A 15,572-nucleotide genomic window follows, 5' to 3' on the forward strand; every position below is an offset into this window, starting at 1 on the left:
CTGGATCCCCAGACTTTTTTCAGCCCTGTCTATAGAGCCAAGAAACAGATTTCAGAGATTGATAGGCCAGGACATTACATTTGGGGACACATAAATGGACAAGCAGGGAGGTGGGTGGCGCTGTGGTCTAAACCACAGAGTCTAGGGCTTGCCGATCCGAAGGTCGGTGGTTCAAATCCCTGTGATGGGGTGAGCTCCCGTTGTTCGGTCCCAGCTCCTGCCAACCTAGCAGTTCAAAAGCACATCAAAGTGCAAGTAGATAAATGGGTACTGCTCCGGCGGGAAGGTAAACGGCGTTTCCGTACACTGCTCTGGTCTCACCAGATGTGGCTTAGTCATGCTGGCCACATGACCCGGAAGCTGTACGCCGGCTCCCTCGGCCAATAAAGCGAGATGAGCACCTCAACTCCAGAGTCATCCGCGACTGGACTTAATGGTCAGGGGTCCCTCTACCTTTACTTAAATGGACAAGCAGCCTGCTTGGAGGAGAACTCGGATTGCCTTTTTGTTCAAAAGCAACTCTGCCATCCATCACTGAAAACCATTTAGGGCCCTAGCAGGGAGGGTGGTGAATGGTTAGGTTGAACTGGTGAGGAACCCAGCCGAGGGACCCTCAGTCGGTGCCTAACCTAGCTGACGCCTGGCACCAAGGCTTGTACCTCCATGTCAGCAGCTGTGGTCAGACCAAGGCAGAATAGGGTGGTACTATGGCTTCCCTTGATCTGGACACTATACTTCTGTTGATAAAGCCTAGGAATAGCATTAGCTTTTTTTTTTTTTTTGCTGCAGCATCACACTGTTGACTCATGTTAAACTTGTGGTCCACTATGACTCCTAGATTCTTTTCACATGTACTGCTAGTAAACCAGGTGTCCCCCATCCTATATTTGTGCATCTGATTATTCCTGCCTAAGTATAGACCCATACCTTGGTCCCTATTGAAATTCATTTTGTTACTTTTGGCCCTCAAATCTGTTAAGGTCATCTTGAATCCACATTCTATTTGCTAGCCCAGCCTGGCACCATCTGTAAATTTGATGAGCACCTCCTCAATCAATTAACTCAAAACTTTTGGAATGGGGTAGCCTGCCCCCAACTCTTCCCACCCCTGTTCTGGAGAAGGGAACCTTTCAAAGCTGACTGTCTCATAAAGCTGCCCATGTCCAGGCAAGTGTGCATCATTGTGTGTCAGGAGAGATGCTAGATGGGAAAGAGTAAGATCAAAGGGTGGGGGTGGGGGCTTGTCAATCATTCTTGTTCAGGCAAAGGGGTTAGTTCAGTCCAGTTTATTCTTCTTTTTCTTTGCCTTTGCAGTTCAGGTTTGTTTGTTTGTTTTTATCAAATTAAAGGTTCAAATTCAAGGCAAACAAATAGAGGAGAAATATACTGGAAGGGTTTCCCCCCGCTGAAATGCCAAACCTTGTATGCCACCCTGTGAGGGCATTTCCTTCCTAAGCCCAGAGGTGGAGCAATAGCTCGCAACAAACTGTACATCTCCTTATAATGTATCCGGCAACTGGAAAGGAAAAAAAATCATGAGTTATGACCAAAAGGGGAAAAAAAGAAATATATGGAAGAGAGATGGCTCCATTCCAGAGCCTCCTGAAGTCACCTCCCCCCCCCCCAAAAAAAAACAGAAGAAAGAATGGGAGAGTCGTGTTCAATTTCAGAGTCTCCAGATTTCCTTTACAACAAGCTGTGGAGGGAAATATTTCAGCAGCAGTGGAAGACAGACATAGGACTGCATGATGCCATCCACTCAGAAGCAGCCCTATTGAATTCATCCAATCCCTAGAAGAATTTTAAAAACATCCTCAGTTGTAACTTAATTATTAAAACAATAAGGGGAAAAGGTTTTTTTAAAAAATGAATACAAAAAAGGCACGATGGAACACAGCAAGCTGCCTTGTACTGAGTCAGGCCACTGGTCCATCTTGATCAGTGTTGCCTACTCTGGCTGGCAGCTGCTCTCCAGACTGCAGATAGGGATCTCTCCCAGCCCTACCTGGAGATGTCAGGGATGGAACCCAGCTTCTTCTGCAAGCAAAGCAAATGCACTACTACTGAGCAATGGCCCTTCAAACTGCCTGAGGCACAGGAAAGAGTCAACCACGACAGGTAAATCAGGGACTGTAGCTTTGTTTTCCATGCCTGCAAGTTTTGCAGTTCACTTCCATGGTGGCTGTGTTCTGCCTCCACTGTCAGGGGCAGTTTGCTTCTGAATGCCTGCTGTTGGGAATCAAAACGGTGCTGTTGCACTCATGTTCTACTTGGGGCTTATTATCTGGGCATCTGGTGGGTCTCTGTGAGAACACAATGATGGACAAGATGGGCCATTGGCCTGATCCATCAGCCAGGCTAATCTGGTGTTCTTATGGCTTAATCCAGTTAACAAAACATGAAAATGGAGTGATGTGAATGTTAGGGAAGTGCAAAAAAAAAGGGGGGGGTCCCTGAGTTGTCAAAAACTGGCTTGCTAGGATAGAGGTGGGGAACCTCTGACCCTCAAAAAAAAATTGGACTACAATTCGCATCAACCTCAGCCAGCATGGGTAATAATCTGAGATGGTAGGAGTTGAAATTTGGCAGCATCTGTGGGTTCCCCATCTCTACAGCAAGAAATTGTAGTGAAGACTAACATTCAGAAGGTGGCATCCAGCAGGGCTCATATTACATTCTTGAGTAACTGTCATAAGCAAGAGCAACTCTTGGAGTCACAGCAGTGTGGATTTGGATGGGGTCTTTGGGGGTCATCTAGTTCACGTTCCCTGCTCAATAATGCAGGATCTGCAATGCAGGGTGAAGCTGCATTAACCCTAACAGATGCCCATCCAGCCTCTGCTGAACCTCCATCTCATGCATAGGACTATTTTGGTATGTCTGTTGCTGTTTGGTTATATAACAGTGGCACTGGAAATAAAAGGAATAATGTGGTGTCTCTGGACTGTACCACGGCATTGTACAGGTGAGAGTTCATATGGCGGTGTGCATATCAGGGTAATGGTTATGCTATAATCCGTCATCCAGGTATCTATAGTTTTCTACGTAGAAGGATATAGTGTGTGTGTGCGCGCACACGCATGCACGCCCATGCAGTCAGGTGAGCCTCTACCTCCAATTTGAAATGGTATAGTCCAAGCACAGAACTCTTATGATTCCAAGGGTTGTTTGGGGGAGGCAGTGTAGTTTGAAATCTGTTTATAATTATGGTCAAAAGTCCTCATATGATACAGTCTGCATGGAAATGAACTGCAAAACACCCAATAACGGGAGCATCGAATGCTAGCCCTACTCAGAGTAAACCCACTGACATTAATAAACTTGACTAGCTTAGGTCTATTAATTTCAATGGATCTACTCAAAGACGTTGGATACAACCTAGTGGATTTTATACAATGCTAGTCAGAGTAGACCCATTGAAATAAATGAACCTAGGTGGCCCTTGCCCACTAATTTCAGTGGGTCTACTGAGTACAATTAACATTGGCTACAACTCATAATCATTCCATCTGCGGATTGGGTTATCACCTGTGAGATGGGCAACTTCCCATGCCAGCTTAATAGCCACCCGAATTCACCTGGCAGCTGAGAAGATAACCAGCATGCATTTCTTTTCTTTTTTTAAAGAAAAGGGGGGATATATCCTTTAATACTAGACATCTCCAACCTGATGCCCTCCAGAGGTTTTGGACTACAATTCCCATCGGCCACAGTCAGCATGACTGGCAATTGGGGATGATGAAAGTCATCATTCAGAATATCTGGAAGGGGCCCAGTAATATTCTGAAAGGGGGGGGAGAAGCATAGGGGGAGAGGGGGAGGGGGAGAGAGACAAGGAGGGAGGGAGGGAGAGAACCCAAGTAATAGCCTTATATTCTTCTCAGAACAGAACAAGTTCAAATACAGTTTTTTTAAGTCCAGAAACTGACAACCGGAAGATGGCATTATTAAAAGATCAAAATGTTATTAGATCAACCCACCTCACACAGAAAACATTTAAAGCACAGGCAAAAGGGCATTTCATCACATTTCTAGAAATCATAAGTATCTTTCCTAAACATCATTAGCTTGATTTCGCTTTGTTTTATTTCTTAAGTTTCTTTCCACATCAGCAGAAAGGAAGTTTGTGGATCTATGCATTGCTGTTATTCTCCCGGGTCCCATAAAATTGACTTCCCATGTCTACTTACCTCTCCATTGATTTCCACCTGTGAGTGGAGTCAGACAACCATATTATTCATGTGATCATTGCAAGTAGTGCACCCTTGCAATTAACAACTCACTTGGGAGATTACCTGGAATTCTATCCAGAGGGAGTGAGCAGGCTGGTGGAGGAAGGAGAGACTGCCTTGACCCCTGCTTGCCAATCTCATTGGCTGCTGTGCTGGACCCAGAGGAAGTGGTTAGCACACTCCCACATTGAGCACAGAAATGTAGCAATCTTCCTTTCCTCCATCAGTCTACTTCGTAGAAGACACATCCTGACTACCAGGGAGGGGACTTCTGGGTGGTGGCAATGAAGCCTATCAGCCTCTTAGATAGGGATGAACTGATCGGTCAATTTAAGTTTCCCTCTCATTTTTCTAATTTAAATTTGTATTGTATTTCCACAGCATCTATCAATTATTTAGTTCTATTTCATTTTAAATCCTCTGGAAATTCATCAGCATTATAGTGCTAATTTTCTTACTAAACTCATTTTTGTCTGCAGTTTCGGCTATTACATGCATTTTTGCAAGTAATGTTCCCTAACATAATGCATATTGTATGTTTTATTCACCAATATATGCATTTTCATGCACACTTTCCTGTAATATGTATGTTTTTGTGACACATTGTTTGCTTGGGAGACTGCATTGCAAAATTCAGAGAACTGCAATTTTTGGAAGAAGAGCTGTTTTGGTACACGTGTTGCTTCAAGACCTGCAAATTTGGTAGTTTCTTATGAAGATACAAATTATATTGAATTCCTCCCCTAGCCCTATTATTAGGTTTGGATAAATGGTTTGGACTTGTAACTTCTGGGTTTGGACTTGTAACTTCTGGGGCCTGATTTACAAGGCTAAATTAGCAGGCAACGTTTGTTGCATTTTAAATATTTAATTGCATCAATATTCACATTGACATAGGTCAAGTTATCATCAGTACTCAAATTATTGGGGTAGGGAGGTAGAGATGCTCTTAATGAAATCCACAAACTAATCTGCTGGTTCCTTCATTTTCAGTCCTGCCCACTGCATGCCCTCTGAGATGGTTAGTTAAGGCAGCCTTTAAAAAAAGGAACATAGGAAGAGCCCTAATGGAACAGACCAGCAGTGCATCCAGTCCATCATTCTGTTCTCACAGTGACCAACCAGCTGCCCCAATGGGAAGCCCACCAGCAGCACCCAAGTGCAACAGTGCTCTTCCTATCTGCACATGGCATTCAGAAGCATTAAAAGAGTGTTCTGCTCATCCTCCCCCCATAATTTGAACACTTCTTTTAATCTCTGAAATGTCAGTGGGGAGAGGACTGAGGGGGGTGAGATGATTAATGGGTGAACTCGAAATGCACAGATTACCCTAATGTGTGAGAATAGATATATTTATCAAAATGCTGCTGTGATTACTAATACTCAGCATGGGTTTCTCAAAAATAAGTCATGCCCAACCAATCTCATTTCTTTTCTTTTTTTGAGGAAACTAAAAGCTTGGTGGATCAAGGGAATGCTGTGGACATAGTGTATCTTGATTTCAGTAAGACATTTGACAAAGTTCCTCATGATATTCTTGAAAGGAAGCTGGTAAGATGAAGGAATTAAGGAGATGCTCATCAATTTTGCAGATGACACCAAACTGGGAGCAGTAGTTAATGCCACAGAAGGCAGAATCAGAGTTCAAAATTATCTTAATGGATTAGAAAACCGGGTGCAAGCTAACAAAATGAATTTCAGTACAGACAAAGATGAGGTTCTGCACTTAGGCAGGAAGAACCAGAAGTGCAAATATTCAGTAGGGGACATCTAGCTTACTAGTGAAAAGGATCTAGGGGTCTTGATGGACCACAAGCTTAACATGAGTCAACAGTTTGATGTAGCAGCAAAGAAAGCTAATGCTATTCCAGGCTGCACCAACAGAAGTATGGTGTCCAGATCAAGGGAAGTAATAGTACCACTTTGTTCTACCTTGGTCAGACGACACTGTGTGGAATACTGTGCCCAGCTTTCGGCACCACAATTTAGGAAGGACGTGGACAAGCTGGAATGTGTGCAGAGGAGGGCAACTAAGATGATCAAGGGTCTAGAAGTCTAACCTTATGAAGAACGGTAGAAGGAGCTGGGTGTGTTTAGCGTGGAAAAGAGGAGACTGGGAGTAGATATGATAGCCATCTTCAAATATCTTAAGGGTTATCACATGGAAGAGGGACCAAATTTTCTCTTGCTCTGGAGGGTAGGACTCAAACCAATGGCTTCAAGTTACAAGAAAGGAGATTCTGACTAAACATACAGAAAAACTTTCTGACAGTAAGAGCAGTTCGACAGTGGAACAGTCTCCTTCAGGAGGTTGTGGACTCTTCTTCCTTGGAGGTTTTTAAGCAGAAGTTGGATGGTCATCTGTCATGGATGCCTTAGTTGAGATTCCTTTATTGCTGGGGATTGGACTAGATGACCCATAGGTCACTTCCAACTCTACTATTCTATTATTTTAAGGTGCGCTTGCAAGAGCATACATACCAGGCTGCAGGGTCATACTCAGCCCAGACGCGGATAAACTCATCAAGATGGTGGGGTCCTAGGATGGAAGAGTCTCGTGTCAAGTACTCAAAGTTGTCCATAATTACAGCCACAAATAGGTTCAACATCTGCAAAGGGGAAGGTGAGGGAGATGAAATTGGGGGTGGGAAGGAGGAAAGACATTAGCTTCTCTTATTAAGGAATCAATGAAAAAACAAAAGGATAACTCAAAAAGGAAGAGGAGTATAAATAAACTATTGTTGTTGTTGAAGAGAAAAAGGCGGAGTCTGAAGTGTCAAATGCAGAAATCTGTGGACACATTCGCTCATACACTGAAAATGCTATATCACTTTAAACAGTCATGGCTCATCCCAATTTTGGGGGGGGGGCTGTAGTTTGCTAGCAGTGCTGAGAGTTCTAAGGAGGCCCCAATTCCCCTCACAGAGCTACAATTCGCAGAGTTCCCCGGGGAAAGGGGGGCTGAAATTGTAGGGAATAGGGGCGTCCTAACACCCTTAACAAACTACAATTCCCAGTATTCTTTGGGGGAGTCATGACTTTTAAAAGTGGTTCCATAGTGTTTTGAATGTATGGTGTGAATGTGTCCTGTGTCTCCTTTCCATGCCTTTCTCACGCTTTTGCCCAACTGGGAAGCATCCTTGAACACATCCTTGAATATTGCTAAGCTCCCTTGCTTGCTTGCCTGGATGGAGAGAGAGAGATATGAGGTGTGTACACATAGCAACCACTGAGTTTGTGTGGCTGGAATACAACCTACTGGTGGGTGGAAAGGTTGTCCTGTCCATTGCTGCACCAACTTCTTGCCTCTGACCCTCACCGCCACTAGTGTGCAACCCCTGGAAAGCAGCACTCTGGCTGATATAGATTGTCCCTCTTCTGAGCTACAGTGAAAAGCGGGTTTCTCCATTTCCTTGTTCTATGGCTTTCTATTTCCTTGTTCCATTTCCTTGTTCTATGGCTTTGCTGAATTCTGCTCTACATCCTGCCTAGAGCCACACTGGGAACATTTTACTGCCTGACGAAATAACCGCCACCTCCCACTCCATGAACAAAAGCCAGCCAGACTGGTCACTGAATGTTACTTCAATACTGCCAATGGGTCATCCTCCTCCACTCAGCCTAAGGACAGTAGGCTAGTTTAAGTGGCAGGGAGCTGCTTGAATGATACACACAACACTGTTCTCTAGCAATTCACCACTGGTAATTGCCTCCCAACATGTTGCCACCTTATGCAATTGTCACCACACTCTGCCTAACGGTAGGGCTGGCTACAATATAACTCCTCTCAAATTTCAGTTTAAATAGGAGAATTGCATTTTTTTAAAAAAAATCATTCCAGAATTGGAGCATGTGCAGAGTGCTGCAGCCTTCATATTGATAGGACACTGCAAAAAGAAGAAGCTGTTTTGATATGATAGCATGTCTGTCTGGCTGCATTGAAACATTCCTTAATCAGTGACACTACCTGCACATTGGTGAAACATCGCACAGAAAGAAACTAGATAGTTTCTTTGTGATTTGCTGTTTCACCGATATGGCAGAGTGTCACTGATTAAAGGATGCAGTGATGCAGCCAGTGCTTTTCTTCTAGAAAAATAGGTGCCAGCACTCACCATGAAGTTGTTAATGTAAGTGCCACACTTTTAAAAAACAAGAAAAAGAGATGCGGGTACTGGGGACCATAGAATATCCCCTAGAAAAAAACCACTACATGCAACCATACATACTTATTTACCCTGGCTTTTGATACTTAAGATGCATATCTCTGACGGGCTGAGGACCTTGAACGTGGAGGGTAGTTGCAGCACAGGGATGAGCAAGCAAGACAAGCGGAATGACCAACTCACCAGAAAGGAGCAGAGGAAGATGAAGGAGACAAAGTAAAAGTAGGCAAAGTCACTGCCGCACTCATTTTTGCCAAGGTTGGAGAGCTTATCGCAGGCTTGGTTGCTGAGACATGCAAGCATGATTTCATGCCAAGCTTCCCCAGTGGCGCTCCTGGAAGCAGAAAAAAGAAGTTGTCTTATTGAACTAAAAAGAAGTATACAAAATTATGCATAGGGTGAAGAAGGGAATAGAGAAAACATTTCCTCCTTTTCTCACAAAGCACTAGAACTCATGGATGCCTGATGAAGCTGAATGTTGGGAGATTCAGGACAGGCAAAGGATGCAGAGTTAAAGTATGGAACTTGTTCCTGCAGGAGGCAGTGGTGGTCACTAACCTGGATGGCTTTAACAGAGGATTAGGCAGATTCATGGAGTGTAAGTGGCCACTAAACTCAATGGCTATGTTCTACCTTCACTGATGACAGTAGTAATGCTTTTGAATACCAATTGATGGCAACTACAAAATGGGAGAATGCTGTTGAGCTCTGGTTCTGCTTTTGGACAGTCCATAGGTATATGGTAGGACACTGTGAGAACAGGATGCTAGGCTAGATGGGCCACTGGCCTGATCCAGCAGATCTCTTATGGTTGCTTATTGGCCTTGTACATGTATTGCATGAGTATGCCATCTGCCTGTGGTGTACCTTAACATTCCTTAGTGGGTGGTAAAGAATGTGCAAGAGGGAGCAATCTCAGTAGAACTACAGAAAGCAAAAGTCACATCTACAATAGCTCCCTCACTTTATAGTATATCAGAAGGGATGGGAACCTTTTTCAGCCCAAGGGTGGTACTTCTTTGGGGGAGGGGAACTTCCTGGAAATGCATGTAAGTGGTGGGTGGGACAAGAGGCAAAAGTGGGTGGAGATATCAATGCCATTCTTAGCTTTTTACAGAAGGCTACATTTGACCCACATAGAAGTTAGAGGTTCCCCAACACACACACACACACACACACACAGAGAGAGAGAGAGAGAGAGAGAGAGAGAGGGAGAGAGAGACTCCTCCACCACTCCATCCAGGAAGCAAGAAGCATTATCATAGTTCAAAAACACATTCCAGCTGTGAAGGAGAGCTGGCGAAGGGTGTGGTATAGCCTAAAAAGAGACTTGAGGTCCTATCAGCAAGACATGGAGAGTCACATAAGTCATGAGATAAGGACCACACAAGTGAGCTTCCCCAGACCTGATCTACAATAGGCTTTCCCCCCTAACTTTGGCCTATACAGGTGTTTTGCTCATGTGTTAAAACCTACACACAAGCAGAGAGAGCAAAGATGTGTGTGTTAGGTTCTGCTGTGCCCCAGTTGTCCACCAACTGGGGCAGAAGTAAGGAGCTTCTTGAAGTGGTATAGCCCTCCCCCACTTCCACAGTTTAGAAGCCTGCATAATTGGGTTCTAAATCACCCAGGGGAGTGTCATGGCTACAGGGTGCTCCCTTTGTTAGACCTTTACCCTCTAATGTTGTTTTTAATGCTGTGACTTGCTCCGGGACTTCCTGTTGGAGGCTGGGAAATAGATAGATATAGGTAGATGATGATGACAGATAGATACATAGATGATAGATGATAGATAGATAGATGATATAGATGATAGATAGGTAGATAGGTAGGTAGATAGATAGATAGATGATAGATAGATAGATGATAGATAGATGATAGATGATTGATAGATAGATAGATAGATAGATGATAGATAGATAGATAGATGATAGATAGATAGATAGATAGATAGATAGATAGATAGATAGATGATAGATAGATAGGACACAGAGACAGATTGCTTGAACTGGACTTTTCTGTCAAAGACACCTGTGTTTTCTGTCATAACGGGGAGTGGGGGAGAGAAATTAGATCTCACAAGCTTAGAAGCAAAGCACCTAATCTCTTTATGGAAAATAAAAGACCCAATTAAATTAAGTTAGGATTTGTGCACATAAAGGATTTGTGCTCATTAACAGTTTGAATACCACAGGATTAATGCCAGGTAATGCTGAAGTATTAATGAACACAAGCTGTCTGATGTAAACAATTAAGTTTGCATTAACATCTGCTTGGGATGAATTGAAAGATGCAGGGGGCAGGTAGAGGCAAGGCCCACTGCAGCCTTTATCAACATAAACTGAGCATGAGAACAGATTATGCTAACACCCATCACCCTCCCAGCTAAAGAATTGGATATTTGCATACATAATCATTTAAGGACGATTTCATGCCATGAGTGACATTTTTACAATCAGCAAAATTTCAAACCAGAGGTGGGGAAATTTAGTCTGTCTGTGGGGCCACATTCCCTTATGGGAAACCTTTCAGGGGCCACATGCTAATTGTGGGCAGGGCCTTCTTTACCCACATTTTTGTATGCTTCCAAATCTTTGTATTTCCTTGTGCTTACCCCTCCCCTCCAGCTTCTGTGGCTTTAATATCTGGCCGATTTGGATCTTTCAATTGGCTGGTAATCATTTTTAATGGATGTTTGTCAGGAGTGCTGGAGTCCCAGCAAGAGGCTGAGAGGTAAGATGTAAGTATTTACATAAACATATGGTCAGGAGCCAGCTCTGCAGCTGCCAGTGAGATTGTTCAGCCAATTGGAAAGGAAACATCCACCTTTTAGCAGTGCAGTCAGTGCTGAGGAAAGCATGCAACTGAAGAATAGAGAAGGAGCTGTCTGCATGTCCCCAGAGAGTCCCTAACTATCACTTACCTTTCCTCCGTGCTTCCCAAGCATGGTCCACACTTTAAAGCTCTGTCTGAACCCATGAAAACCTACTCTTTAAACTGAATTGCTGCAAACAGCAATCCACAGAAAACCCAAATTGACATGTGCTCCAAGTGGTGAAGAACAAGGTGTTTTTTCAGGGAAAGCTCCAGGGCAAAAAGAGAAAAGAAAAAGAAAAGGTGCTTGGAGATGGAGCTTTAACGTATGGACCTGTGCCTGCAAAATGTGGATAACCCCTAAGAGTGAATGGAAGCAGGCAGAGGTCCTACCTCTGGTGATGGGGAAGCCAGAAAGGTGGAGGATGGAGATACTATGAGAAAAAGAGTCTGGGAGGAAGGAAAGCAGGGAACTGAAGATGTGAACAGAGGGGAAGCCAGTGAGTTCCAGGCAGTTGAGAAGGTATTCCACAAGGTAGGGAACCTATGCTGAAGGAAGGCCAGGGGAGGCAATAAAGCATACAGACAGACATAAAAAAACCAGAAGAACCTGCTGGATCAGGCCAGTGGCCCGTCTAGCATCCTGTTTTCACAGTGGACAACCAGATGCGCCAGTGGGGAACCCACAAGAAGGAACTGAGCACAAGAACATTCTCCCCTCCTGGGGTTTCCAGCAACTGGTATTCAGAAGCATTACTGCCTCTGATTATGGAGGCAACACACAGCCATCATGGATAGTAGCCACAAATAGTTCTCTCTTCCATGAACCTCTCTGAAAGCCATCCAAGTTAGTGACCATCACTGACTCTTGTCAGTGGGAGTGAGATCCATGGTTTAACTATGTCCTCCATGAATAACTACTTTTTTATATGGGCTCAATAATAACATGAGGGCTCATCAAGTGAGCACTGGATGCAAGAGAGCATGCTCCCAGTGTCCTGATGTTCCTATGCACTGACAGATGAGGTGGGACCTTGCACAAACAACTTCAAGAAAGACCATCACACAAAACAAGCAGGCATTGGTGGGAACTTTGGTGTGTCATCGTTACTGTCAAATTGTTGGTGTGAATTGGTCCAACTATGCTGGTCCTGGCTGACCCATTCCTGGGAGTTGTTTCATTTTAGGGGAACACACAGATGATGATAATTTGCTTATGAAGGGCCTCATCTCCTCCCATTGACACCCACCCCAGAAGGCACTGGCGGAGGAAGAGGGGGCAGGGGGAGTGACCTGCCCCTGGCAGTGCAATCCCAGTGGGGTGCCATTGAAGCTGCCCGCCATCAGCGCTGGGCACCACACCCCCACAGGTAGCACGCCCCAGGTTGCGCACCAGCCACACTCGCACCTGCTCTCCACCCCCCGATGCTGGAGCATGAAGCTCCACCACTGCCAGAAGGGTCAATGAATTTGATTACAGAGAGATGGTTTATTGTTTACCGGAAAAGCAACATCAGGGCTTGCAAAAACGTTTGGAAATTGTTGTGTCGATTGATGGCAGAGTCGTCATTCAGTGCAATGTTTCCAAAGACCTGGGGGTGGGGGAGAGGAAATGGTCAAAAAGCAGATTAAATGGAAATCCAGTTGGAGACAAAGTCATCAGAGAAGCAAGCAGCACTGACTGTGGTTCTGAACAGCAAGCATTTTGCTTAGGGATGGGAAAATATTTCAAATTCAGTTTCTCTCAATTTACTACCCGCCATCTTCAGTTTGCCTGTTGTATTTCCCCCCCTTTTAAAATCTGCATGAAAATTTGTATGCTTTTTCATGCACATTTTCCCTACTATATTGGGGGGGGGATATATCTTCCTTTCCACCATCAGGGTGGAACTGAGGATCTAAACCAGCAGTGTATTAAATCTGTTTTATACCAATTTAATCATTGTGGTTTCTTTAGCTTGGTGAGGGTTCTAAGGTTTTTCTGTGAACAGATCCCCAACCTACATTATGCAATGGCACATTCTAAAACAGGAACTCTGCAGCTTTTTCTGTTTCTGCCTTGAAATGAGAACTATATCAAAGAATTTAGAGCAATGCAAAATCCAGAACGTAACTAGATCCCAAAGTAGGTAATAATCAGGTCAGTTTGGAATGCACAGATATAAAATTCCTCAAGCATTCTTAGACTTGAGTTGTATGCAGCCATGATCAGAGTTGTACTGGATACAAACTACTAACTTGAAAATGAACTTCAAGATCAGGGTGAAGAAATCTGTCAATTTTGGTTTCTCTCTGTTTCCCCCTTTAATCTTTAATCCAGTTGTCCATGTTTTCACAGCAGTTTGCATGCTGCTGGATACTTCTTTTAACCCTCATGAAAAATTTGTCAGCAGTTTTGTGCAAATTTCTCCAAATATGTATACGTAGTTTTGACTCGGGTACACATTTCTGGAAGCAATTTTCCCTCATATAATATATGTATGTTATTTATTTCTCCTAAGATATTGACATCAGGCAGGCACCTTTGCTGTTCTCCTTTCAACACCTGCTTAAAAAAACAATTTGTTTCTGCAAGCCTCTCCAGATGTGTTGGTGTTGCAATGTTGTAAACTCTTACACACACACACACACACACACACACACACACACACACGGTATTTTTCTGTGTATAAGACTAGGTTTTTTCCCTAAAAAATAATGTCAAAAATTAGGGGGCGTCTACGGGGCCATCTCCCCCCATTTTCTTAAATCTGAGTCCCCCCAAATAGGGGGCGTCTTATACATGGGGGTGTCTTATAGATGGAAATCTATCTATCTATATCTATCTATCATCTATCATCTATCATCTATCATCTATCTATCTATATCTATCTATCTATCATCTATCATCTATCATCTATCTATCTATCTATCTATCATCTATCTATCTATCATCTATCATCTATCATCTATCATCTATCATCTATCTATTTATCATTTGCAACAATCAATCGAGTGGCATATTAAATTTTGTTAAATAAAACAGTAAGATATGCATTTTTATGCACACTTTTTCCTAATATATGCATTTTTTTGAAAACAACAACAGCAACTGGATAACTGGATAGCACGTTGGCTGCAGTGCTGCATCACCAAGTTAATCACAAAACAATGTGAATCATGGAGGGTACCCGTGTTTCAGTTCACAGATTGGTTTGGAAAATCAGGCAGCTTCGCATTAAAATGCAAAGATTTGGAATTTCTCCCCCATCCCTACTCCAGCCTGGAGCATTTGGTATGACTACTGCTGCAATTTACCTGCATGCCAATAATGGCATAGATGAAGAAGAGCATGGCAATGAGAAGACACACATAAGGCAACGCCTGTGGGTGAAAAAAAGGGGAAAGTATCAACACCTGCAATGATACATCTAAGAACAAAAATGTTTAGTATGTGGCCACACCTGGACAAGGTTTCACATAGAAGCATAGGTTTATTGACACCCCAGAAGAATATAAAAATCCTAATGGGTTGGATCCAGGCTAAAGTTCAATTTTGCACTATACATTTAAAGTAGCAACATCATAGGATGTTAAACACTCATGGCTTCTACCAAAAAATCCTGGGAACTGTAGTTTGTTAAGGGTGTTGAGAGTTGTTAAAGGTAAAGGTAAAGGGACCCCTGACCATTAGGTCCAGTCGTGGCCGACTCTGGGGTTGCGGTGCTCATCTCGCTTTATTGGCCAAGGGAGCCGGCATACAGCTTCCCGGTCATGTGGCCAGCATGACTAAGCTGCTTCTGGCGAACCAGAGCAGAGCACAGAAACAGTGTTTACCTTCCCGCTGGAGCGGTACCTATTTATCTACTTGCACTTTGACGTGCTTTCGAACTGCTAGGTTGGCAGGAGCAGGGACTGAGCAACGGGAGCTCACCCCGTTGCGGGGATTCAAACAGCCAACCTTCTGATTGGGAAGTCCTAGGCTCTGTGGTTTAACCCACAGCGCCATGCGTGTCCCCTTGAGAGTTGTCTTGAGAGTCCCCTATTTTCTCCCTTGCTGAGCTACAATTCCCAAAGTGGTTTTACAGCCAATCCCTTTTCCAGGGAGCTACGGTAACTACAGCTCTGTGAGGAATATAGAAACCATTCTCATCACCCTAAACAAGTTACAGTTTTCAGGATTCTTTGAGGGAAGGCTTGACTGTTTCAAGTTTCCTCACATAACTCATGGCTGTTTCCTAACAAAAATTCATATTGGTCTTGCTGCAAATTTTGCCTCACATCATATTATTGTAAGCTATATGGCCTGTTATTCAAAATGTTTGCAAAGCAATTTTGTCTAGTATAATACCTCATGTTATTTTTACTAATATATGCATTT

At 43.6% G+C, this 15,572-nt stretch overlaps 1 protein-coding gene across 10 annotated transcripts in view; it reads right to left on the reverse strand.

Annotated features, from left to right (window-relative positions):
- CACNA1B (calcium voltage-gated channel subunit alpha1 B) overlaps nt 1-15,572 on the reverse strand; it is a 324,850-nt gene that overhangs the window by 29,024 nt on the left and 280,254 nt on the right. For all 10 annotated transcript variants that reach the window (XM_053373456.1, XM_053373453.1, XM_053373452.1 and 7 more), the window contains 4 exons: nt 14,510-14,575; nt 12,713-12,804; nt 8,582-8,732; nt 6,714-6,841 (listed from right to left, as the gene is read on the reverse strand). In XM_053373456.1, the coding sequence (XP_053229431.1) occupies nt 6,714-6,841; nt 8,582-8,732; nt 12,713-12,804; nt 14,510-14,575 (437 nt within the window). The remainder of the gene's footprint in view (nt 1-6,713; nt 6,842-8,581; nt 8,733-12,712; nt 12,805-14,509; nt 14,576-15,572) is intronic.

The sequence above is a fragment of the Podarcis raffonei genome, chromosome Z (genome assembly GCF_027172205.1).
Source record: "Podarcis raffonei isolate rPodRaf1 chromosome Z, rPodRaf1.pri, whole genome shotgun sequence".
Lineage (NCBI taxonomy): Eukaryota > Metazoa > Chordata > Lepidosauria > Squamata > Lacertidae > Podarcis > Podarcis raffonei.